Source organism: Periophthalmus magnuspinnatus, chromosome 14 (assembly GCF_009829125.3).
Source record: "Periophthalmus magnuspinnatus isolate fPerMag1 chromosome 14, fPerMag1.2.pri, whole genome shotgun sequence".
Lineage (NCBI taxonomy): Eukaryota > Metazoa > Chordata > Actinopteri > Gobiiformes > Gobiidae > Periophthalmus > Periophthalmus magnuspinnatus.
The window spans coordinates 18067462-18095005 of record NC_047139.1 but is presented as its reverse complement, the minus strand read 5'-3'; the positions used below and the strand labels follow the sequence as shown (position 1 = coordinate 18095005).

Below are 27544 nucleotides of genomic sequence, written 5' to 3'. Positions count from 1 at the left end.
TGGAGAGACCATAGGCTCAGACTGTCAGCCACATCTGCCTCAGTCTGCCCCAGGACAGGTTGCACATCAGTGAGTAAATTTGAGACAGGCCAAAAAACATATTCACACTACATTATTAAAGCATTATCTAAAGCAGGGGTGGCCCTCAGACCGTTTTTATTGACCCTCATGCCTTCAGTTGTACCGTAAATTTCGGACTACAGAGCGCACCTTGATATAAGCCGCACCAGCTAAATTTGAAGAGAAAATCAATTTTGTACATATATAAGCCGCACCTGAATAAAAGCCGCAGGTTTTCATATTGTAACATGAGATATTTACACAGAAAGACGGTGCACCGACACGCTTTTTTTTAAACTGTGCCTGAAAATTGGCACCAACACGACAACAACACGGGATGAACACATCTGCAGGTTTAGAAAATAAAGCTGCACCAACACGGAAAATCTGCTTTTATTTCCTCTGAAAACTTTTGTCGTCTTTTTACATTGACCAAGTTGGATTCATTGATGTCGAGCTTACGTGCAGTGGCTCTATTTCAGGGGTCGGCAACTCGCGGCTCCGGAGCCGCATGCGTCTCTTTCCGCCTCATACTGCGGCTCTGCGTGGCTTGGGAACTAACACAGACACAGCTCAGTCCTGCGTAAAGAGCCCTGATTTTCAGACGTTGTGCGCACAGGGGTCAGGAGCAACTTTGGCCCGTCCCTAATGACACACTAATAAGCTCGTCCGTAGATGTATCATGAAAATCCTGCTGGAAATCGCCACAGAAATCTATTTGATGTAGTAGCAAGTATATTATCTGCTCTTGTCTCCGCGGTGACGTATCACGTATAACACATCAGACACGACGCACAAAAGTAGAGCCAAAAGCGAGTGAAAATGAGCCAAAACAAAAGTCTTTGGAGAGCTTTTTAACAAAGGGGAAAAGGACAACTGAGGAGCCAGAAGAAGAGACTACGACCTCCAAGAAAAAGAAAGATAAATTTAACAGACAATGCCTACTTAAAATCTGGGTTTGTCGCTACAGGTGACTCTCACGCACAGAGTCCGCTCTGCGTAACATACGGGAAAAGCAAATAAGGCAATGAAACCTTCAAAACTGCTTTGGCACATGGAGAATAAGCACCTGGGATTAAACGATACGCTACGAGTTTTTTTGTTGTTGTTTTTTTTAAGAAACTGCGGAGTAGAGTAGACATAATCACATAATCAGCGCGATGCATGATGCAGCGGTTTGGTGAGTTGTATTTTTTTAATGCACTTAAGTTGTTTTTGCCATATTTATCTGCCACGTGTAGAAGGCTTGTCCGTGAAAGTAAAACCTACATTATTCCGTTACATTATTGTTATTATACACAGTGTTATCTTCATTTTAGATGTCAAAAAGTATTTGCGGCTCCCAGTGTTTTATTTTATGTGGAAAGTGGGTCCAAATGGCTCTTTGCGTGTTAAAGGCCGACCCCTGCTCTGTTTCCTTTCTGTTTCTTTATCTTAAAAACTGCATCATATCCATTTCATGATGCGCAAAATGATCGTTCAAAATCAAAACTAGTGAATTCTTCAGAGCAGAATCTTTCCCCACGTCTGTCTCACTTTTACGTTTACAGCTAGAGAGCGCCCCCCAGGGTCCGTTATCCAGTAAAATTCCATATATAAGCCGCACTGCTGTAAAAGCCGCAGGGTTCAAAGCGTGGAAAAAAAGTAGCGGCTTATAATCCGAAATTTACGGTATTTGCTGAATTGATCATATATTTTTTTACAACAAATTTAAGTATTTCTACCACTATAACCCCAATATCACCAGAGCTCATTGTGACACAAACCAAAAATTCAATCTTGTACATCCAAAAGTACAATTGCTCTATCAAAACTATTATGTAAAATGCATTTGTTGACCCTGTGTGCCATGATGTGACCCTCTGCTTCAAATATCTTTCAGGATTTGGCCCTTGATGAAAAAGTTTGCACACCCCTGGTCTAAAGAGAACCCAAAGAAAGTCTGTAAATAATGTCATATCACATGCTACCCGCTAGTATCCATGGAAACATTAATCCATTACCTGGAATGTTCCACTGTTATTAAACTTATTTATCTCCAAGAAAACAACTAGGTGACGCCATTAGTTCAAGTGACAGGTCATATCTGTGGAGCGGTGATCTCACTCAAAGTAAGAATGTACGTTTTTAAAATACTTTGGAACAACAAAAACACACAAAGTTGAATTAGTGCAGGATGGGCTGGTTTAATGATATACTGTGACACATTTCAGGCAGAGCATTAAGATCTCCACGAAGACAAGCAGATGGCATACGCTCCATCAGGAAAGTTACATAGTGGCCCTTTAATGCTCAGATGGGTCCTTTCTGTTTGCCTGCTGGAGTGAGTTCTTCAGGGCCTGGTTTAGCACAGGAGCTAGAACTGTGATGGGGCTAAATAAAGATCTGTGGGCCTGTTGAGCTCCTGTCGGCTCGATGTCACTCTTAACGTGCTGTGAAATGGCTCTTTGCTGCTTTTGGCCTGTGTGGTTTTGTCCTGGGCTAACGCGCTGTGACTGTGACTTGCCCGTCTACTGCCCTATTCACACTATAAATAGCATGATAAGGTGCACCTGCTGCTTCTGCTGTTTGTGTCACTTTACCTGCTGCTCGTGGACTTAGATGAACAAGAGTTAAAGGTTCACTGTGGAACTTTTCTAATGGAGTGTCTGCCACCTGTTTGGTCTCCATGGAGATGTAAGTGCTTTACCTGGAATGTTCAACAGTTTTAAACTTATTTATCTTTATCCAGACAAGCAGGTGATGCTGGCCCAAGTTACAGATCAAATCTGTAGAGAGGCAACCCTGCTTTTAGTAAGAACGCATGTTTTTCAAATTAGTTTTTGCAATAAAACATTTGTAATAAGAGAAGAAATATGAGATAGATAAGAATACTGCCATACTGTGGAACATTCCAGGTACAACTTTAAAGGTGTACAATGGAACTTTTGGTTCTAAGAGTCTGTCACATACTTGTCTCCATGGAGAACCTACTGCTTTGCCTGGAATGCTTCACCATATGGCATTAACTTATCTTTCTTGACAGCAGCTCTGATCTGAGGTTGGTGGTTCGGTTCCCGTTCTCGATATAAACATCACTGGTTGAGTGGTCAGATCTACTGACCCAGAGGTTGACGGTCAGACATACAACAAAAACCCACTGAACCCCATGACTTCAGTTCAGCGAAGAGCCTCTGCAGCCTCCTCTCCAAACCCTCTCCTCCAACCCCTCTTTTCCAAACCCTCCTCTCCAAACCCTCTCCTCTGTGGCTTATATCTGAGCAGGCCTCTGGTCAGGGTTGAGTTGTCTCTTTCTCTGAGCTCTCGCAGCCTGGAGCCAAGATGATACATGGGACTTCACACTGTGCACACAAGCAGATACAAATTTGTCTGGTTGTGGAGGGAGGGAGGGATGGAAGGAGGTGGAGGGAGGGGAGGAAGGGATGGAGGGAGGTGGAGCTGTCACATTAAAGGGAGACAGTGGGAGAGAATGAGAGCTTTGTATTTGGCCTTTCGTGTTTTTAAAGATCCAAGTGTCTAAAACGTTATATGTGTGAATGAACTCATCGTCAAAGCCCAAACATGTTTTTTTTCTTTACTACATAACTCCATATATCTTACTTCATATATTTGATGTCTTCTGTGTGTATATATAAGCAGAAAGAAAAGTAGAAAAAAACATTTAAATCCTATTTTAACTTTATGCGCTCTATTTGCACAGAACGTAAAATCCTAAATTCCATCAGTCCCTTGTCTGAATCTGATTAATGAAAGAGATTTGACTTGAGAAAGCCGGCCTCCATGTGTAACCTCCCCTTTTACTCCCCAAAAGCTCCTCTCCTCCCTCCTCCAGACTGAAGCCTTGTTTTCAAAGCTCTCTGGTCCCATCACAATGAATGGCACAGATGTTGTTGGAGAAGACAGCACCCCTCGGACCCCTCAGACCCCTCTCTCTCTCTGCCCGCACAGCATGTGGTCCCCAAGTTGTTTTTTGGATCATTGTTAGCACCAAACTTATCCCGGGACAAGCGCAGAGTTTGTAGACTTCTAATTAGTGAGCAGAGGAGGAGGAGGACTGAGCCATGATGAAGAAACACAGCTCTTTTAGTTCATCTTTTGAGATTTTGAGTTTTAGAAGTATGGAGGCTGCAGAGGATCAAAAGTAGAAGCATCCAGGAAGCTGTGGGGTGAAGATGCGGATGGGACAGTGGTTGGTGTGGGTGTCTTGGGTGGGTTCCTGGGCTGTGGATGTTGTGGTGGTTCAAAGCAGAGGGCCAGGAGAACCAGGGCTGGATTGGAGCTCCAGGATCCAGACTTTGAAGAGCAAAGTGAAGGAGCAGATGCATCATGGGATAGGAGACAAGCACACGGCCCCCAGAAGCCACGGCCACAGGAGAAAAGGTGAGATCTTTGAGACGCTTTAAAATACAACGATGAGATTACAGTGACGATAATGTAGAGTGAGTTTTATTGAGAAGAGATGGACTTTTATTTTGACAACAGTGAAATACTTTTGGCTTTTTAATTAGTTGGAATATTTACTTCAAACCTGCACATAAAATTCACAAATTAGTTTAGTTTATTCGTTTGTTTTGACAGGGACCAGGTGCAAACACATAAATCTGATAAGAGAAGAGATGCTTTACACTAGATTTAGCTCAATTCCATTACATTTACATTCAAACCTGCATTCTCCCATTCTTTCATTTAAAAACATCACACTCCACATTTACACGTTTAAAATGACTGTCAAAAATTATTATATAACTTCACATGCAAATACGGATCAGAGTTACAGAGCGGACTCTCTAAAAGGGCTTTCCTGACATTAACAAGAGAAGTCCCTCAGGTCAGACGAGAGCTTCAGCCGTTCATATGCCTTTGAAAATGATTTTTAAATATCACTGTATTACTGCTATACTAAGAGTAAACTCCAAGCCTCCCAACTGGAACTGACCTGTTTTTGAAAATTAACTCTTCAAATGTGTTTTTTGGAGCAGTTTTCAGAAACACAGAATCAGAACTGGTTTTATGCTGTTGCCAGTGAACCAGCGTCACAAACTTGCGTAATAATAATAATAATAATAATAATAATAATAATAATAATAATAATAATAATAATAATAATAATAATAATAATAATAATAATAATAATAATAGAATATATAAATTGTGATCAAAATAAAAATACTTTAAAGTCTGCTTGAGTTCAGTGTAACAGTTGTAGTTCCCACTGTGAGTAAGTCTAAAGTGACTTGAGCTTTATGTTGACAATATGAAATGATTTGAACATTTGTGTTTCTTCAGATATGATTTAGTTTGGCTCATTTTTGTGACTGTTTAAAAATACCCAGTGGTGGAAGAAGTACTCAGTCTTAAGTAAAAGTATTAAAATACCTGTTTAAAAATGTACTTAAAGAGTAAAAAGTTTTTCACACAGATTTTGAGATCTAATAAAGCTTCAAATGTAGTGATTTTGATCAAGATTTGTGCTGAATTTTGTTCAACAGAAACAGCTGAATTGATTGTTTTTTTTCTGTGTTTTTATTTGTATATTTTTGTTTGTTCAAATTATGAGCGTGTTAAAAATAAACCCTCAACCTTTTCAGCAGGTCTCACACAATAATAAAAATACTTTTACTTTTTAGTCCTGTTCAAAAAAGTAGAGGAGTAGAAAGTACAGATACCTGCTCTCAAATGTAGTGAAGTTAAATTAAAAAGTACCCACTTTAAAATGTACTTAAGTAAAGTACAGATACCAAAATGTTTTACTTAAGTACAGTGCTTTACTACTTTTAATTCACTAAGTCCTACCAGTGAAAATACCAGATTTTGTTCATTAATATTTTGCCCTTTTGTCTAAGATTATAAATGAGATGTTGAGACAATGACTCTTAAGTAAGTCGTCATCTCTCAGTACTTTTTACACTTTCCGGCAGGGGCAGCACCTGAGCCTCCACTAGAACGCTCAGTGCACCCTCATAGCTCCCCAAATATTAGGGGGCTAGACTCTGTTGTTAATCGGCTCTGAGTGACCACATTGAAGACCTTAGCACCCCCTTAGCCCTGCCAACCAAAAAAGTCTGGCTCCGCCCCTGCTTTCTGGAGTAATTTCATAGAAGACTGCTTTGTACTTAGATAAAACAGAATTTTAAAGTAGCAGAACCTGAGCACAGTGTCTAGTGACTCAGACCCTCCAGCGTCTCACACTCTGTAAGTATCGTAATATTGTCAGGTTTAATCCTACAATTTGAACGTTGTAATTCGCTTTTTACCTATAAATATTAACCAAAAACATGAAATACAATCCAGAATTTGATAACTGATAATCAAATCTCATCCAAATGTTTATGTCAAATGACTGTGATTTTAAAAGTATTTTCTTGAACCTTGAGTTGAAATCATTTGAAAGCATTTAGAGTTTCGAATGAGTGATTTGTTTTAATGTTATAAAAAAAAGTCAAAGTAATAGTGGTAGTTGTATCAGTACAAGTCATTATGATCAGTGTAATCATCTTCAATAAGGAGTCATTCAGAAACCCACACTTTATGTTTAATTTACATTTTTTTGTTTATATACTATAGTTTTTTCTTAGTGTTCACTGTGATTTGCGATTCTAAACCAATAATGATATCACTCAAGTAATAACATATTTGGGGAATTTTTTTTACTTGAGTTGTATCTTTATAAAAATGAACCAAATTAAGGCCTACACTCTCTCATTCATTCATTTTTTTCTTTATTTTTTAATACTTTTTACATTTTAAATCAAATTAACAGACATCAGATATATGAAGCAAGATATTTGGGATTATTTAGCAATGAAAAACTCAACTTTTTTATATTCAAATCCTCAAAGTACCCTGTCTTTGCTTTGTTGAAAAATATTTAGTAGAGTTATTTCACTTTTTTTCATTGCTACATAATTCCATATATTTTACTTCATATATCTGATGTCTTCTGTGTGTATATTAAGTGTAGAAAGTTGTAAAAATAAAGGAAAAAACACATGAATGAACAAGAGGGTGTGTCCAAAGTTTTGTAGCGTTTTGTTCCCTAATGCTAACACTGGAAACACATTTGAAACATAAACAAAATGCACTAAAACTGTATTTTATTTTCTCAGCTTCCATCAAACAAAAGCAGACATGCGTAGAATTCCGAGTAGCAGCTCCTCCTCTCCAAAGCCCTCACACATCCCATTCACTGTGACACCTCTTGTTGATGACTTTCCCAAACGTACCCAAATTTACTCCGGAGTCACTTTTTAACACATTCCTCACTGGGGCTGACACGTTCATTCTTTTCTCTTCTTTTCCCTCCTCCTCTCTCCCTCCATCCCCTATCCCACCCTCCTCTCCAACTCCGGCCCAACACTTCCCCTGACCTCTCCGTCTCCCCGTCTCTTCTCTCTTCTCTGCAGCATTCCCAGAGCTTGTGTTTGGCCAGGACTCATCCCTCTTCCTTTCTAAACCTTTTGTGCTGGCCTGAATGCTGCCCGATGCTGGGGCCATCAACACCGGGTTGTTAGATCAATGAAAACATCCATCATTTAGACCTCGGGCTTTTGGAATCGCTCAAAGCACAGTTCACCAGACAATAGCTCGTTTACGGTTGGCTTTGGAGGGAATGGACTGCTCAATAGTTCACTTAGTTGTGGGTCGGCATGGTTTGCGCTGAAGGCTACATAACTCAGCGGCGGACATCTTTAGTTTTGGAATGATTGAGTCTTTTTATAGATTCTAACAGTCCCAGCTATTAAACATGGGATCCAGCTGCTTTGCTAATTGCACTAATGCTCATGGAGGCTACATAATTTCCTCCAATTGTCTTTGGAAGCTGGGAAGCTTTGACTTCCTGCTTTTGGGAACGGGCTCGAGAAACTATGGTCATATGTACAACCTACTTTTGATTCACTCTAGGTCATTGGCATTTTGATCATTTGTGCACCAATGGTCTAAACTTTTCCTTTTTTAAAAAGTTAAAGGTCTCATATTATACAAAATGGACTCTTGTGAGCTTTAAGCCATGTTATAATGCTGTTACCTCCTCAAAAACATACCTGGAGCTGTGTTTTGTTTCACTTAATTAATAGTCTACATCTCCAAAGCTCACTCTGATCCATCTTGTGATGTCATAAAGTGGTAGTTTTCAAGTTAACAGCTCCTTTTATCTTTAGTTCAGTAGAGATTGGCAATTCCAAGTCTGAAATTATCCAAATGATTCTAGTAAAAGTGTATGGACTTTAAAAACACAGTGGAGCACTTCCTGTATTGCCACATGACATCACAAGGTGGAACAGAGTGTTTTCTGTTGGAGAGAAGAACTCAGTCTAAATATGCAGGGTTTGTGTGTTAAACATGTGTGAATGAAACAAAACACAACTCCAAGTATGTTTGTGATGAGGAAACAACGTTATAACATAAATCAGAGAATAGCGTAGTAATATGGGACCTTTAATCTTCCCCTTCAAATCAAACATGTCAAAATACTCTCCAGTTCAATGGGAGATGCATTCACCATTTTGTAACCTTGAATTCTACTGTGTTCTTTATTTATAAGAAACTGTGTAGGTTAGAATAATGCTATAAACGCAGACTAATCGATTTTATTTTGAAAAGTAGTGTGACCAGAAGCCGCTTGTCCGCGCGCCACCTCAGCGCTTTTACTTTGAAAAGAAGTTTGACCGGAAGTCGCTGGTCCGCGCGTCACCTGTGCGCTCGTGCCGCGGGGCAGTACGAACCCGGCGTCACTGGGGACTTTTCTATCTTTGATGATGACTCTTTTTTGTTTCACACACAGCTGTATGGACTTTAAATCATTTTCCAGACACTCACAAAGCGCTTTTCGTTTGTAATTAGATAAAACTGTGTTAGTTCACTCTTTTATTTGCTGTTACATCTATGACCACTGCGTAAAAATGAGCGGTTCGCCTTTTGGTTTGTTGTTGGCGTGGGCTCTTCTGTCAGGTAAGTCAGCTCATACAGTACAAACAAAATTATATTATGTTATTTTCCTATTCATTACATCTTTGTGACTACGCAGCATGACTTAAGTTATTTTATTTTTAATTCAACAACTTGTTTAACGGTTAATAACGTGACGCGCCCGTGTGGCCATCAGAGCTGCAGTTCACACGTGAACACACTGGTCCATGTACTGGTCCAGGGCTGGGTTAGTCTAGACCCGTTTTAGTCCGTGCTTTTAGCTTTTTTTAGTCCTAGTCCAGTCTGGCTTTATTTCTGGTTTAGTCCTGATTTAGTCCTGGTTTACACCTGGTTTAGTCCAGGTTTAGTCCTGGTTTAATCCTGGTTTAGACCTAATTTAGTCCTGGTTAATCCTGATTTAGTCCTGATTAATCCTGATTTAGTCCTGGTTTAGACCTGGTTTAGCCTTGGTTTAATCCTGGTTTAGTTCTAGTTTACACCTGGTTTAGACCTGGTTTAGTTCTAGTTTAGAGCTGGTTTAGTCCTGGTTTAGACCTGGTTTAGTTCTAGTTTAGAGCTGGTTTAGTCCTGGTTTAGTCCTGCTTCTGTATTGCACACTTCACACTATGAGAAAATATTGAGTAATTTGAACATGGCTCAAATGAACAAGACACATTTTGATTTAGAGCAGACGTCCTGTCAGAGTGTTTCCACAGAGTTTAAATTAAAGTAGTGTCTGAGATTTTCCAAGTTTAAATGTTAAAAAACACTTTAACAATGGCGGGTAAATACTCTATTGTTTGGAGTAAAGTCGGTATTTCCTGTTCCACTAAGTGAATGTGGTTCTCAAGGAGCCCTGCCTGTGGACCCCGCCAAATATGTGGGGTCAAAGGTAGTTTATGTAATGGGATATACTATAACATAAAACCTAACATTATATATGTCCCCTGAAACAACTGATATCAACATCTGGCTGGATGATTAGGCCAATTATCCTTATACTGTACCTGATAATATCACATCTTATTAAAAAACACATAAAAACAGACTTTCACTTTTAATTTCCCTAACTTAAACAATACAGACTTTGAATAACTCCAGTTTTAAACAAAACTGAAATTTCTTCCTCCAAAGTCTTAACTAGGGATGTACGATGCCATTTTGGGCTTGGATCTCACCGTTGTTATGGAAATCTTTACTTATAGTGTTTTATCTAATTTGTACTTTGTCATATAGACTGGGTACTGGTATGCAGACCTCTTAGTCCCAGTCTCTTAACTCTTAGTTCAATTATATCTTATCAATTTGACCTTGAAATCCAGCACATCGTACTCTGTCCACTGTCTGATGCAAATTAGACCAGCTGCTTATCCTATGTCACAGGGAGTGTTTTGGCCTTGTGCTCCGTTAATGGGTCTAAACTGGATTTCTGGTTCATGTAGTTCTTGTCTGTGTTGTATAAATGTGTTGTATGTTCTGACAATGGCACAGCTGAGAGCTGATGCTCTGTCAGGGACAGGCAGCTCTTATAATTGTGCCCTAATTGTTTTAGACTGATTTCAGACTCTTTGATTCAAGACAACATCTCAGTTCATTTTAATCTTTAGTTGTTTTACTTGTAGAAATTACACAACAGCACCAATATTGAAAGTTTTGATGGATCTGATATCAGTTTAGTCAATATCTCATTTTGATCTATAAACTGGTCTAATAAGACGATATACTGGATGATGCTGGCTCCAAACACCTCCTGATAGTTTTCAAAGTTGTTCTGCAGTTAATTTAAATGGTAAATAACAGTTAGATAATTTTTACAATTAGCTGTTTGGGTGTAAAGGAAATAAATAGTATTTATAGTCTGAGTTTTTATTGGGGATTGGCAGATTTTGACATCAGTATTAGAACATAAACAGCTGGATTGGTGCTTCCCCAGTCTGAACTCCACAAATGTCCTGTCATGTTGATCACTACATCAACTTGGGAAAGACACTTAACCCATCTCGCCCCCAATGTGTGCTTACACGGTGTATGAATGTGTGTGTGAATGGGTGAGTGGTTCGTTGATGTAAAGTGCTTTAATTGACTTGAAAGTGGAAAATCGTTTACTCATAATTATCCCGTGTACAATTTCTCTGCATTAATGGGGAGATTTTTGCGTATTTTTATGTCATATGATAACATTTGAGCTGCAGAGAGTTGAATAAATAACTTATATGGCTAATTATGAAAAAAAATGTGTTATGGTGACAGACCTAAAAACACTGTTTTTACTTTTATGTCAGATTATCCCCATAATGTTGATGCTTTGCTGAAGGAGAGAGACGATTTCCTCGATAAAATTGTACCGGTTGAATTCCCTGGCACTGACTCCATTGTTGCCTTGCGGATATGGCTCTGAATCCGCAGAGCCTCGTCTCCTCCCGCAGGAAGCCAGGCTCTCCCCTGGTTTCCTTGACCATCCGAGCTCTGAGGAAGTCCAAACAAAGGCATTCTTTGGCCGCTGCTGCAAACACACTCTTAAACACACACTTAAACACACTCTGTTTGTTGTGAGCCTGATGTTTGTGGATCGTGTTCTGCTGTCGCTAAAATGAACCTTGACTGCAGAGGTGGAGAGCCAAGTTAAGATAATAAACAATAGGAAAAACAGTGCAGGGAGTAAGGGTGGGTGTAAGCGTGAGTGTAAGGGTGTAACTTGGAGACAAAAAATATCTAGGATTGTCAAAAAAATCTACTTATCTGTCCAACCAGGATATCAACTGAACCGTTATTTGGAGGCCAATATCTAATCCAGCAAATTCGGATCAGTGCATCCTTAACTTCACTGCAATTGGTCAAATCCTCCTGTCACTCAGTATTACTGAGGCTGACCAATAGGGGGAGTGGGTGGGACAAAATGTTCTTTGTTTGAATGTCATGATTTCTCGATTTACAAAAAAAAGCAGAGTTCACGATCTGATCTTTAGCACCACATCACCCAGTTCTAACTCTTACCCTTCTGTCTCCTTCAGGCTTAAGAGTGCGAGCGGAGGAGACCCCACCCCGTATTGTACACCACCCCTCAGACCTGGTGGTGCGAGTGGGCAGCCCGGCCACGCTCTCCTGCAGGGCGGACGGGAACCCCAAGCCCACCATAGAGTGGCTCCAGGACGGGGTCCCAGTGCACTCAGAGCTGGGGGACAGTCACCTCCAGCCCATTGTCCTGTCCGAGGGGAGCATCTTCTTCTTGAGTGTGACGGCTGGGAGGAGGGGCCTAACTCACGAGGGGGTCTACACCTGTGTGGCCACGAACAGTGTAGGGAAAGCCACCAGCCGGAATGCGTCGCTCTATATAGCAGGTGAGTTTGGGGCCGGGGGAAGTGTGTTTCTGCTTTTTATATGTTTTATTTCATGCTGCATCATAACCTGTATAAAGAAGTGCATGTGAAATCACCCACAGCATTCAGCTCCAGTCCAATGGAGCTCATTGAGGCTAGCAGTTATAGGGGCCAATTTGGTGCCGTCTTTGGAATTCGGAAAAAAAACAAAAAACAGATCATGTAGAGCGGAGTTAGTATGAACATTTTAAGAGCAAAATGACGAGTCTGACAGCAGCAGGTACAGAGAGAGGGGCCAGAGGAGCTGGAAGTGTGCCCATGCTCACTTTTTATTTGGAACATTCCGGCTAGTGTGTTAGCTCAGGCCCAAGTCGCCCAGGTCTTTCTGTGTGGCGTTTGCATATTCTCCCTATGTCTGTGTGGAGCTTGTGTGTTCTCCGTGTGTCTGTGTGGAGCTTGTATGTTTTCACTGTGTATGTGTGGATTTTGCATGTTCTGCCTGTGTTTGTGTGGTGTTTGCATGTTCTCATTATGTCTGTGTGGAGTTTGCATGTTCTTCCTGTGTCTGTGTGTAGTTTGCATACTCTCCCTTTGTCTGGGTGGGGTTCCTCCAGGCTCTTTGTTTTCCCCCATCAACCTAAAACATACAAAATACGTCGAATCTCCACAAAGAATATTTTACACGATCAGTGGTCCTGCTTTTAACACTTTTATACACTGCCTGGTCAAAAAAAAAATCGCCACCTGGATTTAACTAAGCAAATATGTTGTGGTTGCTGCAGTTGGTCAGGTCCAAGTTCAGCAACAGTTTGTGCTCAAAGAATGAGGTCAGCTGACACCTGAATATACTGAATGACCAGGTTATTCCATCAATGGATTCTTCTTTTTGGCCAGGCAGTGTATCTTTAATCTGCAAATGTTTCAGTGTCACGACTCACTGTTTCTCACTCACTGGATGTGTTGGTGTTTGTGAATGTATCTGTTCTATTTTATGCTGCCTCTTGGTAAGGTCGTCACTGCAAATGAGAAGGTGTTCTCAATGGATTTACCTGGTAAAATATTGAATAAATAAAAATATTATTTAAAAAAAAACCTGGTGATGGGTCCTCGAGCGCTCCACTGCAGTATCTCACTGCTCCTGACAGGCTGTCTGGTTGAAGGATGGGTCAAATGTAGAGGAGGAATTTCCTCACAAGAGATCACTAAAATATGCCTTAATAATTGCATATTCATTGTTCAATTGTACATGTACTTATTATGTGTTTCTTTTATTCTTATGTTAAATAAGCAAAACAAACCAATATAGATTACTCTTGATAGACAGTTTTCTTAAGATCTGAACCATAGTATGAAACCATGTATGCCAATCTTTGTGAAGAAGTACACAGTCACAGTTAGAGCCAAACCATCTCACCTGAAGGAGACTAGAGACTGGTTTATACTGAGGAGAAGCGTTCCCACAGAGGTCTTCAGGATGTGTTGACAGAAGCTCAGAGCTGCAGTCTCCGTTTATGTAACAGGAGGAGGTCTCAGTCTGGTGCTAATTAACCACAGACCCTCACTGTTTGTTTATCAGACCCAGAGTCGGTCTGAGCACACAGGAGTAGAGCTGGATTATACAGACACACAGGAGTAGAGCTGGATTATACAGACACACAGGAGTAGAGCTGGATTATACAGACACACAGGAGTAGAGCTGGATTATACAGACACACAGGCCTAGAGCTGGATTATACAGACACACAGGCCTAGAGCTGGATTATACAGACACACAGGAGTAGAGCTGGATTACACAGACACACAGGCCTAGCTGGATTATACAGACACACAGGAGTAGAGCTGGATTACACAGACACACAGGCCTAGCTGGATTATACAGACACACAGGAGTAGAGCTGGATTATATAGACACACAGGAGTAGAGCTGGAATATATAGACACACAGGCCTAGAGATGGATTATACAGACACACAGGAGTAGAGCTGGATTATACAGACACACAGGAGTCGAGCTGGATTATATAGACACACAGGCCTAGACCTGGATTATACAGACACACAGGCCTAGACCTGGATTATACAGACACACAGGAGTAGAGCTGGATTATACAGACACAGGAGTAGAGCTGGATTATACAGACACACAGGAGTAGAGCTGGATTATACAGACACAGGAGTAGAGCTGGATTATACAGACACACAGGCCTAGACCTGGATTATACAGACACACAGGCCTAGAGCTGGATTATACAGACGCACAGGCCTAGAGCTGGATTATACAGACACACAGGAGTGGAGCACAGGCCTAGAGCTGGATTATACAGACACACAGGCCTAGAGCTGGATTATACAGACACAGGAGTAGAGCTGGATTACACAGACACACAGGCCTAGCTGGATTATATAGACACACAGGAGTAGAGCTGGAATATATAGACACACAGGCCTAGAGCTGGATTATACAGACACACAGGAGTAGAGCTGGATTATACAGACACACAGGAGTAGAGCTGGATTATACAGACACACAGGCCTAGACCTGGATTATACAGACACACAGGCCTAGAGCTGGATTATACAGACACAGGAGTAGAGCTGGATTATACAGACACACAGGAGTAGAGCTGAATTATACAGACACAGGAGTAGAGCTGGATTATACAGACACAGGAGTAGATCTGGATTATACAGACACAGGAGTAGAGCTGGATTATACAGACACACAGGCCTAGAGCTGGATTATACAGACACACAGGAGTAGAGCTGGATTATACAGACACACAGGCCTAGAGCTGGATTATACAGACACACAGGCCTAGACCTGGATTATACAGACACACAGGCCTAGAGCTGGATTATATAGACACACAGGAGTAGAGCTGGATTATACAGACACACAGGCCTAGAGCTGGATTATACAGACACACAGGCCTAGAGCTGGATTATACAGACACACAGGCCTAGAGCTGGATTATACAGACACACAGGAGTAGAGCTGGATTATACAGACACACAGGCCTAGAGCTGGATTATACAGACACACAGGCCTAGAGCTGGATTATACAGACACACAGGAGTAGAGCTGGATTATACAGACACACAGGAGTAGAGTTGGATTATACAGACACACAGGAGTAGAGCTGAATTATACAGACACACAGGCCTAGAGCTGGATTATATGTATTGTGAACTATTTGCTGTATTATTGGCAGTTTGAGTGTTATCCATGAGCTAATTACACTGCGTAGTTAGCTTGGAAGAGCAGCGAAACATTTTCGCTCCTACAACTTTTTGTCCAGCTGACAAATTTTACTTTTGGCTTTTACAATGGTACCAAATACTATTTTTTTTAATTTTATTTATTTATTCTTTATTTATTTATTTATTTATTTAAAGGACAATGTGCAGTTACATTAAAAAGATGACTGCACCAGATTTAGCATAGTGCTACTTTCCATCTGTGGTCTAAAACAACAATTAATACAACAGTTAAACAGCAATTAAAACAACAATTAACACGTACAATGTAAAAACAATACAATACAAATCGGTGCAAGAATTCAAAAGTACAGATTATTCAGTGTTCAACAGACTAATAAAAGAAGTAAAATAGAAAAATAGAAGTAAAATTGCAGCAGTTACTTAAAGTGCAAGGGGTCAGTATTATTTAAAGTGCAAGAGGTAAGTAAAATGCCTCAGTATGTTTGCAGTGCATCAGAAAAACAATGCAATAGCTACCGGATGTACCCACGATGGTAGCACCCGGTAGTTATGTATCCAACTGGTGTTTACATACATATTAAATGTATGTAAACTTATAACTCTGAAGAAAGTCATGAAAATTGTCTAAAAAAATCTTTCTCTCATTATTCTGGCATTTAGCAAATATAAATAATTTTGGTAAGCCTAATTGAACAGGATAAGTTTAGTCTGATTTCATGTCAGACAGTGAGAAAAAATATAGTGTATGTAAACTTCTGGTTTCAACTGTATCTGTCCATCTGTCTCTGTGCATCTTTATGTATCTAATATCCCTGTGTTTGTTTCAGCGTTGCAGGAGGAGTTCGGTGCCCAGCCCGGTGATGTGGAGGTGTCTGAGGGGGAGGTGGCCGTTTTGACCTGTGTCCCCCCGATGGGTCACCCAGAGCCCAACGTGTACTGGAGGAGAGACGGACTGCCCATCAACAAGACAGACCAGCACTATACTGTAAGAAGAGTTCAAATTATCAAGGATTCAAATATTCCTCAGTGTTGGGCAGTAGTGAGTTACATTTACATGAATAACTTTATGAATTCTGAATTTGTACATTAACAATTGTTATGCTGTAATTTCAAAAGATTTAAACATGTTTATGGTATATTCTTTGTAAATACCAGTTATTTTGGTATAGTAGCATTTTGGTCAGCGTTAGCCTCACAAGAAGATCCCTGACTGAAACATAACCTGTATCAAGAAGTAGACTAAGTGAGTGTGACGTCACCCACAGCGTTCGGCTACAGTTAAATGAAGTTCATTGAGGATATAGGGGCCAATTTGGAGCCGAATTCCATATTTGGAATTCCAACCGCGAGCATGAGAGCAAATAAAGAGGCAATCTGGAGCAAAGGTAATGCTTCTTTCCACAGCACTGCTGGTTTAGCAGGGAGCAGGCGCTGACCAACGCTGTCAATCAAACCTGTTACTAACACTAGCAGGAGTGACCTCTGGGAAAGAAGGCATGTGATTTGTCTGATATTAATGTTCATATCTTGATTTATTGAGACAATAGAGAGATACAATATAGAGCGGGTTACTACAAACATTTTAAGACCAAAATGACAAGGCTCACTGCAGCAGTTACAGAGAGAGGGGCCACAGTTTTTCATTGTAATGTGAATGGCAGCCAGAGTCGATGAAGCAGGAAGCACGCCCATGCTCACTTCCTATTTGGAACAAGGCAGCTAGCAAGTTAGCTATGTCCATTTATATATACTATGGGTTAAACACACAGATAGTGTAAACTTCCTCTGGGTTTATACAAACATATACAAAAGTCTGAGTGAGCAAAACAATACATGATGAGTTATGGAATATGTAAATATGGCTTTGAATCTTAATTTTATGAACAAAAACAAAACAGACTCTTAATGGTCATGGTCACATTTTTATATAGCACTTTTCCGCCTTCAAGGCTCAAAGAGCTTTACATCAAGGAACCACTCACCCATTCACACACACATTCATACACCAGTGTACACAGACACTGGGGTGAGGTGGGTTAAGTGTCTTGCCCAAAAACACATCGACAGCATGTGGAGCTGGAGTCACACCGCCAACCTGTGAGTCAGTGGATTGGACCTCTCAACCAATGCGTGAGAGCAGGATTGGAACCGCTCTGAACTTAAAAGAATGAAACAAGTAACTGTGATGTTTAGTATTTCCTGTTTGTTCGTACTCTGTGATGGTCTGTTGAAGTGAATACAGTGTTATGTTCTCTGTGCAGGAGCTGAGTGGAAAGCTCATCATTGCACCGGCAGACAGGAGCCACTCGGGGGCGTACGTGTGCGTGGCCAGTAACACAGTGGGAGTGAGAGAGAGCAGGGCCGCCCGCCTCACTGTGCTTGGTAAGATGAATGTTTACTGTTTAATAACTACTCTTCATTAGACTTAATAAAATATAAAGATAAACATTATGAACAATAGAGCTGTGCAAACTGATCTGATAAGACAAGTAGTGATCCTGGTCCATGAATAAATGTTTTACCATTGTGCTACAGAGAAGCCAGTGCTGCTGCAGAGACCACAGAACGTGTCTGTGAAGATGGGAGAGTCGGCGCATTTCACCTGTCAGGCCAAAGGAGACCCTGCACCTGTCGTCATGTGGAGCAGGGACCAGGGGCCTCTGCCCAATGGAAGGTAGTACAGATATAAAATGAATGAATGTGTTGATATGAATCCTAAGAGTATCACCGACTGAGAAAATAAAACTGGAGAAGGAGCTGCTTATGTCACAGTGGGCGTGTACCGGTGGAGGTGAAAACTGGGGTAGACCGACTAAATGGCCTCTTGAAAATAAGCCATAAAGATTACTTGAACATGAATCACTCCAAATACAACTTTAGAGGGTCAATGAGAAGGAGCGACTAGAACATATAAAATCGACTTTTCAGAGCTTTTAACCATAATAGGTCTGATTTAAAGTTTATGGTCAGGTTTAGGAACAGATCAGCTGGGTTAGGGCTTTGGGACAGGTTTGTAACACTGGGTCTTGGGGAAAAATGGAATGAAAGGGCTCAGACCAAACCCCGTAATGTGTGTAATGTGTGTAATGTGTGTAATGTGTGTAATGTGTAAACGCTCAGGATCAACAAACTTTTTTTTTTTTCCCTGAGAGAGAGAAAACATCGTGAAATGGGAGGATAACAAATTAGATTAAAGCCACCCATACATGTGAATGCTCTGTTATGTGCCACTTTTTCAATGTTTTTACCTGATAAATCTTTGTTTTTGCAGGTACCTGGTGAACCCCGTGCAGACCCTGCAGATCCACTATGTGACGGCTCAGGACGCAGGGACCTACACCTGTACAGCTGTGAACGACGCCGGCGTGGTCACTGCCAGCGCACAGCTCACTGTACAAGGTAATGAGAGGGTTTAAAATGGTGGGTTTAACATTCAAATTCACTTTATATCACATGATCAAGTGTTTTCTATGTTTTCTGTGTTTGCATATTGTTTTATATTGAGTTAAAGGCGCACTAAGTAACTTTTCCGCTATGGGGTCTTCCACCTGCTTATCTCCATGAATATGTTATTGCTTTGCCTGTAATATTCCACAGTATAGCATTAAACCTATTATAAACTTGTATTTATTCAGTTAAAGTATATTTTACTGCTCAACAGTACCTTGAAAAACTTGCATTTTCACTGTAAACAGACAGGCCTTTCCACAGATCTGACCTGTATCACCTACCTGTCCCCATGGAATTGTGGAACATTACAGGCAAAGCAATAGCATCTCCATGGAGACAAACCGAAGGCCTGGAAAAGTTACATAATGCTTCTTTTATGATGTATTTATTCTTCTTCACAAAGGTTACTTGGTCCCAGAGCCCACAAACTCCACTCAGAAGGACTTCCATAAGGAGCTATCGTCTCTGCGAGTCGTTCTGGAGAGTGTGGTCATTCTGGCTGCTGGCTCTAACAAGTCTCTGGTGCAATGGAGGGTGAGATCTTTGACCTTCACACACTGTTCACACGTGAACTTTAATAGTAACCTTGTATTTACGATTATTATAGCAGTCGACTAGTCAAATGATATTTCTACTGTACCATTTTTATTTCATTTTAACCCAAAGTCGAAATCTGGCGATTGTAGTCTACAAGATGGATAATATTTATATAAAATGTAAGTGTGAAAATGGTGAAGATCTATCTATTTTGCTAATTTGATTTAACCAAGCCATATCTTTTTGCATGTGTTTAAGAGCACATTCACACTTGCTCAAACACGATATTAAAATCTGGACTAGGCCTAGACTAAACCAGGATTAAAAACAGCTAAACCAGCACTAGAATAGGTCCAAGTCTACAACAAAATGAAACTGGGCTCAAACTAGGACCAAACAAGTGAGTGCAGCTTTACCGCCTGTATACTCCAGATAATGATTACAAGTATTAAGATAGAGTTACCGGTATGTTTTTAATATCCAACTTGTCATGGATATTTAAGGGGAGTTGATGGGGGGAACAAATGTGTCCCAGGCCTAGAATTGGATCCTCTTCCTTTTCATTTATATTTCAAGGGGGCACATGTGAGGTTTCTTGCCTGAACCCCTAATGAGCCTGTTAATGATTAATCTTATTTCATCATTGCAGCCCTACTTGTTTTATATTTTGTGTTTTTTCTTCCCCAGCTGCAGTCGTTCTCTGCTCAGCCTCACTTCCTGGATGGCTTCGAGGTCCTGTATCGCTCTCTTCTGCCCGCCAGCTCGGATTGGGCGGCAAAGAAGGTGCTGATGCCCGGGTTCCAGGCTCAGATCGGCCCCTTAAAACGAGGATTTAAATATGAGTTTAAAGTTCGACCCTATGGAAGTAACCTGTACGGGAGAGAGAGCAACACACGCCACCTCAGAGTGCCAGAGACAGGTGCGCCCAAGAAATAACACAATTAAAAAATATATATTTATTTGTTTGTTCCAATCATGTACACAAGGAATGTATATTTTTATCCCTGTGACAAAATTAAAAAGGAGCAGAAATTTCCCCTATTCTAAATAAAATAAAACAAATACTGAAGTTTAAAAAACAAAAAAAAATCTTAAATAAGAGGTTACACTTTAATGCACTTTAATTAGCCTTAAGATTTAATTATTAATGTTCAAATAATAATGGCTCAGACCCTAACCCTAATTTCAACCTTAACCCTGTAATTAAGTATGATAGTATTTCTTTAGTATTCTGTTGTGCTTGTGTCTCTATAGTCATAATCTCTGACACCCGTGGATCATTATGTCATAATTTACACATTTTAAAATGCAGTTTTCACAGTGCCCAGTGGGAGCTGACCTCGTCATAAACATCATCACAACAAAGCGCCGCGTGCTGTTGGCGCCCCCTATGGATAGCTGCACATCACACTAGCGAGCAGCCCATTTTAAAAATATGTAACAAAATGACGGCGACACTACCAAATCCTACGAGTATCACTGAGTAAGAAAATAAAACTGGAGAAGGAAGAGTGAACTTCACAGTGGGCATGTACCAGTGGAGGTGAAAACGGGGGTTGATCTGCAAAATGATTTCTTGAAAATAAGAGATTAAAGACTCAAACATGAATCACTCCAAATACAACTTCAGAGGCTCAATGAGAAGAAATGGCTAGAACATAGTTAAAAGCTCTAAAAACTCCAGAAGACCTTTCAGAATAGGTCTGATTTAAGGCTGTAAATACTATAAGTATTATAAAGTCTTACCACATAAAGAAGATAAAAATGCCTCGGACTAACACAAATTCAGAAGAATGCCAAATATTTTCAATTCTAATACTGTTTATAAAGTTGTATTGTTTCTTATTGTTATCGTCACATTTCTTTAAACTTTGGTTCTTTCTCTGTGTTTACCCTCAGTGCCCAGTGCGCCCCCTGTGGGCGTGTCTCTGTCTGTGAACCACGAGCAGAATAACTCCGTCAGTTTGAACTGGGAGGCTCCTCCACACGACACACACAATGGAATCATACAGGGATATCAGGTCACAATTTAATCTTATTTATTTACCTTTACTCAGTGGTGGAAGGTAATGAAGTAAAAGTAGTACAGTATTGCACTTAAGTAGAATTTTTAGGTATCTGTACTTTACTTGAGGACATTTTACAGTGGGTACTCCGCTACATTTTTTAACTGGACTGAAAAGTAAAAAGTACTTTTTATATGATTTGAGGGGTTATTTTTACCACGTTCATGGCAACATCTGACTATAGTTTTCGAGTTCAAGCTACGGCTTTGAGTAAATGAAATAAATACACAAAAGGCATGAGAAAAATAAGAAATTCATTCATATTATTCCTGTGACCAAAATGTGTCGCATTTTGGATCAGTATCACTACATTTACACTTTAACAAATGAACAGCACTGTGTGAAATACTCTTTACTCTTAAAGTACATTTTTAAGCAGGTACTTAAATACCTTTACTTAAGTAGAATTTTTCATGATTTACTTTTACATGAGTAACTTTTACCTTTGTATCTGTACTTTTATTTAAGTAACAACACTGAGTACTTCATCCACTACTGCCTTTACTTACATGACGTTTCAAACCAACTTACCCATATTTTTACTTAGGCTTAAATAAAGACACACTATGTAACTTTTCTGGTGGTAGATATGCATCAGATTAAATTTACCTGTGTCCATGGAAATAAGTAGATGACGTCAGCAGGACAAGTTACAGGTCGGATCTGTGAGGAGGGAACCCTGTTCAGAGTAAGAATGCATGTTTGTCAAGGCTTTTTTGATCAACAAAAACACCAGAGTTCACCTAAAAGCCTAAGTTCACCTAAACATCTAAAGACAAGAAATGCAAGATCCCCACTTTCTTAGTTCATTTCTTTCTTTTACTTTACATCTTCAGTTGCATATTCCCTCCTTCTCCTAAAGCAGTTCTCTAAGCTGTTTGCCCCTGTAGATCTGGTGTGTGGACTCGGACCAGCAGCAGTACCAGAACTGGACTGTAGACAGCAGTCGTGAGCAGCTGCTGATCTCAGGCCTCAGAGCCGGGGCCAGGTACTGGGTCAGCATCGCCGCGGTGAATGGGGCGGGGGTCGGGATGCTCAGTGAACCCCAGGGATTTGTCATCAGTGAGTCGACTGTCCAAATGTGTATTGTTATAATCATATATATACATTATAGTAATAGTAATAATAACATGTTTAAAATGGATAGAACAAAATGTAGAGTTGGTTTAGAGGCAGTTTGATATTTAAACTCACTCATATGTAACTTGGCAATTACCTTCACTTTCAAATGTCAATAAATAGCAAATTTGCCACTTTTATATTTTATTATTTTTATTATTTATTTATTTACTTATTTTTGCTGTAGATCCCCCTTTAGGGAGTTCTGCTGAAAATGATGGCACAAAAGAGCCCCCCTCTGTCCTATCTGTGCTCCGGGACCCTGTGGTGATTGGCAGCATTGGCGCCCTCCTGTGGTGCGTCCTCATGATTGCAGTTGTGTGCCTGTACAGAAGACACAGCAGGACAGGCCAACTCATACCTATGAATGGCAAACGGAGAGGTAGGTACAAAGTTACAAAGTTGACAAAAATTATTACCTTGATTTTATTTTATTCTTCTTTTTTTTTATTTATTATCTTGATAAAAATATTAAGATGATATTTTAACAGTGCATCAGGGATGTGCTAAAATATGTCTGTAAATGTTGTGGCTGTGGTTCAGGTGTAACACAAAACAGGAATGGACCAAAATGAACCACAAAAAGTTTGGAACATTACTATTTAATTTTTAATTTTGATAGATAATATTAAAATAAAAATAGATAATATAGAAATAATAATATTGATTATTTTTTTTATATATACAGGGTGTCCATAAAGTCTCTTTGTAATTTTAAAATTTAATAATGAAAAAGACAATGGATAAGATATATTCATTACATTTGTTCTGTTGTACTCAGTGGTTTTAAAAGTTTGTAATCACACTGGGGTCTGCATGTTCGTGCGATCCTCAGTCAAACATTTCCAGACTGTTGGACTGAAGGGATGGACCAATTCCATTTGCACCACGTTCCTCAGATATCACACTTCTGGATTCTTTCTATGGGGTTATGTTAAAGACATCGTGGATAGAATAAAGATACGGGACATTATTGAACTAAAGCAAAATATAACAGATGTGACTGAACCATTGATGAGGCTCTGCTACAGTGAACATGACAAGAAATCCAGTTGCGTCTTGATGTATTAAATGGGTAAAAACTTTGGAAACCACTGAGACAATGTACAATAGAACAAGTCTGATTAAGACATCTCATCAACTGCCTTTGTAATATTTTTTTATTAAGTCTTATCTTATTACTTATCCATTCCTCTTCTGTAATGCAAATGGTTCTTGTTTGTTTGTCTCTCATAGGATTACACAGACTCGCTGGAGAAGACTTAATCATAAAACACAGGTAAACAAAACACACACTGAATATAAAGCCGACACATCACTGTTATATAATTAGAATGTGTTTTTCAGTTTTAATATTTTGTTATTTTTTTGCTCAGAATGGCAGCTCCAGACTCCCCGTGGATCGCAGGAGGATGGAGGCAGGGTCACTTCAATGAATACCAAGACCTGTGGGCTCAGAGCCACAAGAACCCCAAGCTCAAAAGTGCCAGTGAGTGGAGCTGTGTTTTAATAAAGAGTTTTGAGGGTTTTTTTTGTTTTTGTTTTGCACAAGTTAGTTTTTTAGTTTTGGTCAGAATTCAGCTGAGGTGGGTAGCCAAAAATTGTACTTAAGTAAAAATACAGTTACTTATTTAACGAGGTTCACTGCAGCAGTTACAGAGAGAAGGGCCACAGTTTTCTAATGTAAAGTGATTTGGAGCTAGCGTCGATGAAGTTGGATCACTTCCTATTTGGTTCGTTTATGGCAGTACCATGATCGCAAAACTCCACTATAACCTCTGAAAATTGTGACATGTGCTTATAAACTCATCATGGTAAATAATTACGGTACTTGGAACGCTTTGAGAAAGTGATTAATAACTTTGGACCACTGCAAAGTTCTGTTTTTCACATTTTTAAGACGAAGAAAGTCATAGTCAGGTACAGTGCCTTTTAGCTTGTGTTTACAATCCAAGACTTTTATAATGACCTTTTGCACATTTGTTTGATGTATTTTTTAGGTCTTCCTGCATCTTCCTCCAAAGACTCTAACAGCGCAGACTCTGTTCCTATAGTAACGGACAGCTGTGGCGTTTACGGAACATTTTATGTGGACCTGAGTGGCCGAAACTTAAAAACCTTCAACAGCCCCGGAAAATGTCCCAGAATGCCCCACAATCACCACGGTGACCAGGGAACTGAGACCATAAAGATCTTCACCCAGCCCGTCTCAAAGGGCTCTCCGCTCTGTACCCGCGAGCCGTTACCATGGAAACAGGGTATACGCCCACAGCCACGGATGGGCATCAGCCACAGCAAGCAGGGTGCTAACAGATTTTTAAGTTTTAAACTTAATTACATAGATCTTTATTTTACATTTTGTGTGTTATTGACCTACAAGAGCTTAATAACAGGAAGGGGCCATTATGTTCTTCAGAACTGAAAAGGCCTTTTTGAAGAATTACACAAATAGATTTTTTTTTTCTTTTTAGCTGCTGTAGTTTCTTTTTCAAAATTAGGATTTTTCTGATTTTTTTATTCAGATATTTTCCACCTTTACTTGCTGTTCTGTTTTGTTTCATTCACAAGGGCTCCTTTGTGATTTTAAAGTCCATACAACTTAAACTCACAAATAGATAGTAACTTTTTTTTTTACCAGTAGATGGCAGATGTGAAACCTATCCTGTCCCGTCACCTGACCCCACCCCCTCCCATCACCTGGCCTTTGGCCATGTCCTAATTCGCCAAATGCACCCTTTGAAGAGTCCCTTCAAAGTACTCTTCAAAGTGTAGTTTGAAGGTTCCGGTCGAAAATCTGCCCTTCTCAGTGTAGCCGCCATCTTGCTGAAGTGGGACAGGCCCACACCATGGACCGCACTTCCACCGCTGTCTTTGAGCGTACGATACGTACATTACGTATGTTATTTTTTAATGATGTATTATTTAATAGAAGAAAAGTCAAGATGTCGTCGTCACAGCTGTTTCTTTTTTTTAGATTGAATATCAATAGGCAAATATAACGTTCAAGGTGATTTTTTTCTCATTTGTAGCTACTTCTTAACTTTAAAGGGTTAACAAAATATACCTTGTGAAAACGTAATAACAGAGACAGAGGTAACAATATCATTTTCACATTCATAGTCTATAAACCAGAGAACACTGATTAGTTGTACATAAAGTGGGATATTGCAGTTTAACAATTCGGTATTTTGGTCAGTGGCTACACCACTTTAATAACAGTAGAGGGCACTGTTTCCCTTCTATGCCGTGCCAGTTCTTTCCATATTATTATTGTGAGGGATTTTCTAGCAGCGCAGCGCTACATCAAGCTAATGTCATGATTTACTAACATGAAGGTAAATGACACGTGCCACCAGATGGGCACAGACCTATGGAATGTACCTGAACACATGAAGATTTTTTGCACGTCTCAGGACTCTCTTCTGTCCTTTCCTCGGAGTCCATTGCTTCATTGTTCACATTACCTGTGTGGATCATTAAACTCTTCTGACTTTATGTTTCTCTTGGTCTTTGACGCTTACAATAGAAACAAACATTCTTACATTATTCTTATTGCAGTGATAATTTCTAATGATAATAATGTCTTCTTATTGTCTAGCAATAACTGCACATTCCTTTATCATCAAACACACTGTACAGATATTTTTTCAGATTTAACAGTTTCATGTCGCATTGATGAGGTAAACCAGTACGAACATTTGAACATATATTGCGCAGCGGACTCCATTTTCTTCTGTTTCTTGCGTAGTCGCGGTGCATGATGGGATATAGAAGTGCGTGAAGTGTGCACAGATGCACGCTTCGGTTATGTTCGATCTCCATGGAAACGGTGAAAAGGGAAGGGCAGGTTTGTCGGGCGCATTCAGTAGGGTGCGTTGAAATGGGACAGCCCTTGTTGCGCCGGAAATTATGTAACTGCCCTTGGATGCACACTTCGAATGGTGATCCTAAGGCCAGTTTGGCGAATTGGGATACGGCCTTTGTTTACCCTCACCTGTGCTCTCTCCTCTTCTTCTGTCAGAATAAAGCCGGCACATTGTCAGCGATAACACAAATAGCATCTAGTGGTGATATGTGAGAATACAGGATTAGGGTTAGGTCGGTCAGTCTTATTCCAGAGGTTTCCTAACCTTGATTTAACATTTCAGTGCTCAGATTTCCTTCACTACAGTGTGTCTCCTGCTGATAAACAACTTTAATGCTAGTATTAAAAATTCTGAATAAAGGCTAATGTGTAAATTTTAATTACAAAAGAGATAAAGTCAATACTGAATATTTCATTTTTATTTCCCACAGACCTACATACAGTGAACAGTGTCCCGCTGATCTCCTCTAAGGCTGAAATCTGCTCGTCTGATGCCTACAGACAGAGACAGAGCCAAGGTTCAGCATCAAAACACAGTAAGGACAATACTCCACTTTTATAATAGATAATAATGATAATATACAGATTTATTCCAACTAGAGCAACTGGAGTTATGACTTATATTCAGCACTATCCCCTGTTCTTACAAGGCAAGGCAAGTTTATTCAAAGTGCTTTACAGAATAAGAAAGACATTAAAATCACAATACAACAAATCAAAATATGAATAATCATCATAAAATGAATATTAAAAGAGAAGAGTGCAGAGTAAAAACCTTTCAGTCATATTCACAGCTAAACAAAACCGTTTGGAGCCTGGATTTAAACATTGTTAAAGCTGATTTCCCGTGTTTAGTCCTGGTTTAGTCCTGACTCTGGGCACCAGTAGGAGGCCGGTCCCTAAAGTCCTCAGAGTGTGAGATGGTTCATATGGCACTAACATGTGGGAGATGATAAACAGTTCTGCTACAGTTTAAAGGTGTTATATTTTCTGAAGGAGGGA

General features: G+C 39.9%; 1 protein-coding gene across 4 annotated transcripts in view; it reads left to right on the top strand.

Moving 5' to 3' along the window:
* The first annotated feature begins 4356 nt into the window (after positions 1 to 4356).
* The window catches only part of robo4 (roundabout, axon guidance receptor, homolog 4 (Drosophila)), a 35036-nt gene continuing 11848 nt past the window's right edge, over positions 4357 to 27544 (top strand). The window contains exons 1-15 of one of the 4 annotated variants that reach the window (XM_055226818.1): positions 4357 to 4440; positions 11979 to 12305; positions 16333 to 16490; positions 17767 to 17887; positions 18041 to 18179; positions 18777 to 18904; positions 19359 to 19489; positions 20180 to 20411; positions 21392 to 21513; positions 22449 to 22620; positions 22865 to 23059; positions 23914 to 23956; positions 24054 to 24193; positions 24678 to 24980; positions 26974 to 27078. In XM_055226818.1, the coding sequence (XP_055082793.1) occupies positions 4380 to 4440; positions 11979 to 12305; positions 16333 to 16490; positions 17767 to 17887; positions 18041 to 18179; positions 18777 to 18904; positions 19359 to 19489; positions 20180 to 20411; positions 21392 to 21513; positions 22449 to 22620; positions 22865 to 23059; positions 23914 to 23956; positions 24054 to 24193; positions 24678 to 24980; positions 26974 to 27078 (2377 nt within the window). In that variant the 5' untranslated portion in view covers positions 4357 to 4379. Of the gene's footprint in view, positions 4441 to 8857; positions 9010 to 11978; positions 12306 to 16332; positions 16491 to 17766; positions 17888 to 18040; positions 18180 to 18776; positions 18905 to 19358; positions 19490 to 20179; positions 20412 to 21391; positions 21514 to 22448; positions 22621 to 22864; positions 23060 to 23913; positions 23957 to 24053; positions 24194 to 24677; positions 24981 to 26973; positions 27079 to 27544 lie in introns of those variants that run through there. The other 3 variants (XM_055226819.1, XM_033977772.2, XM_055226820.1) reach the window with 3 other exon arrangements.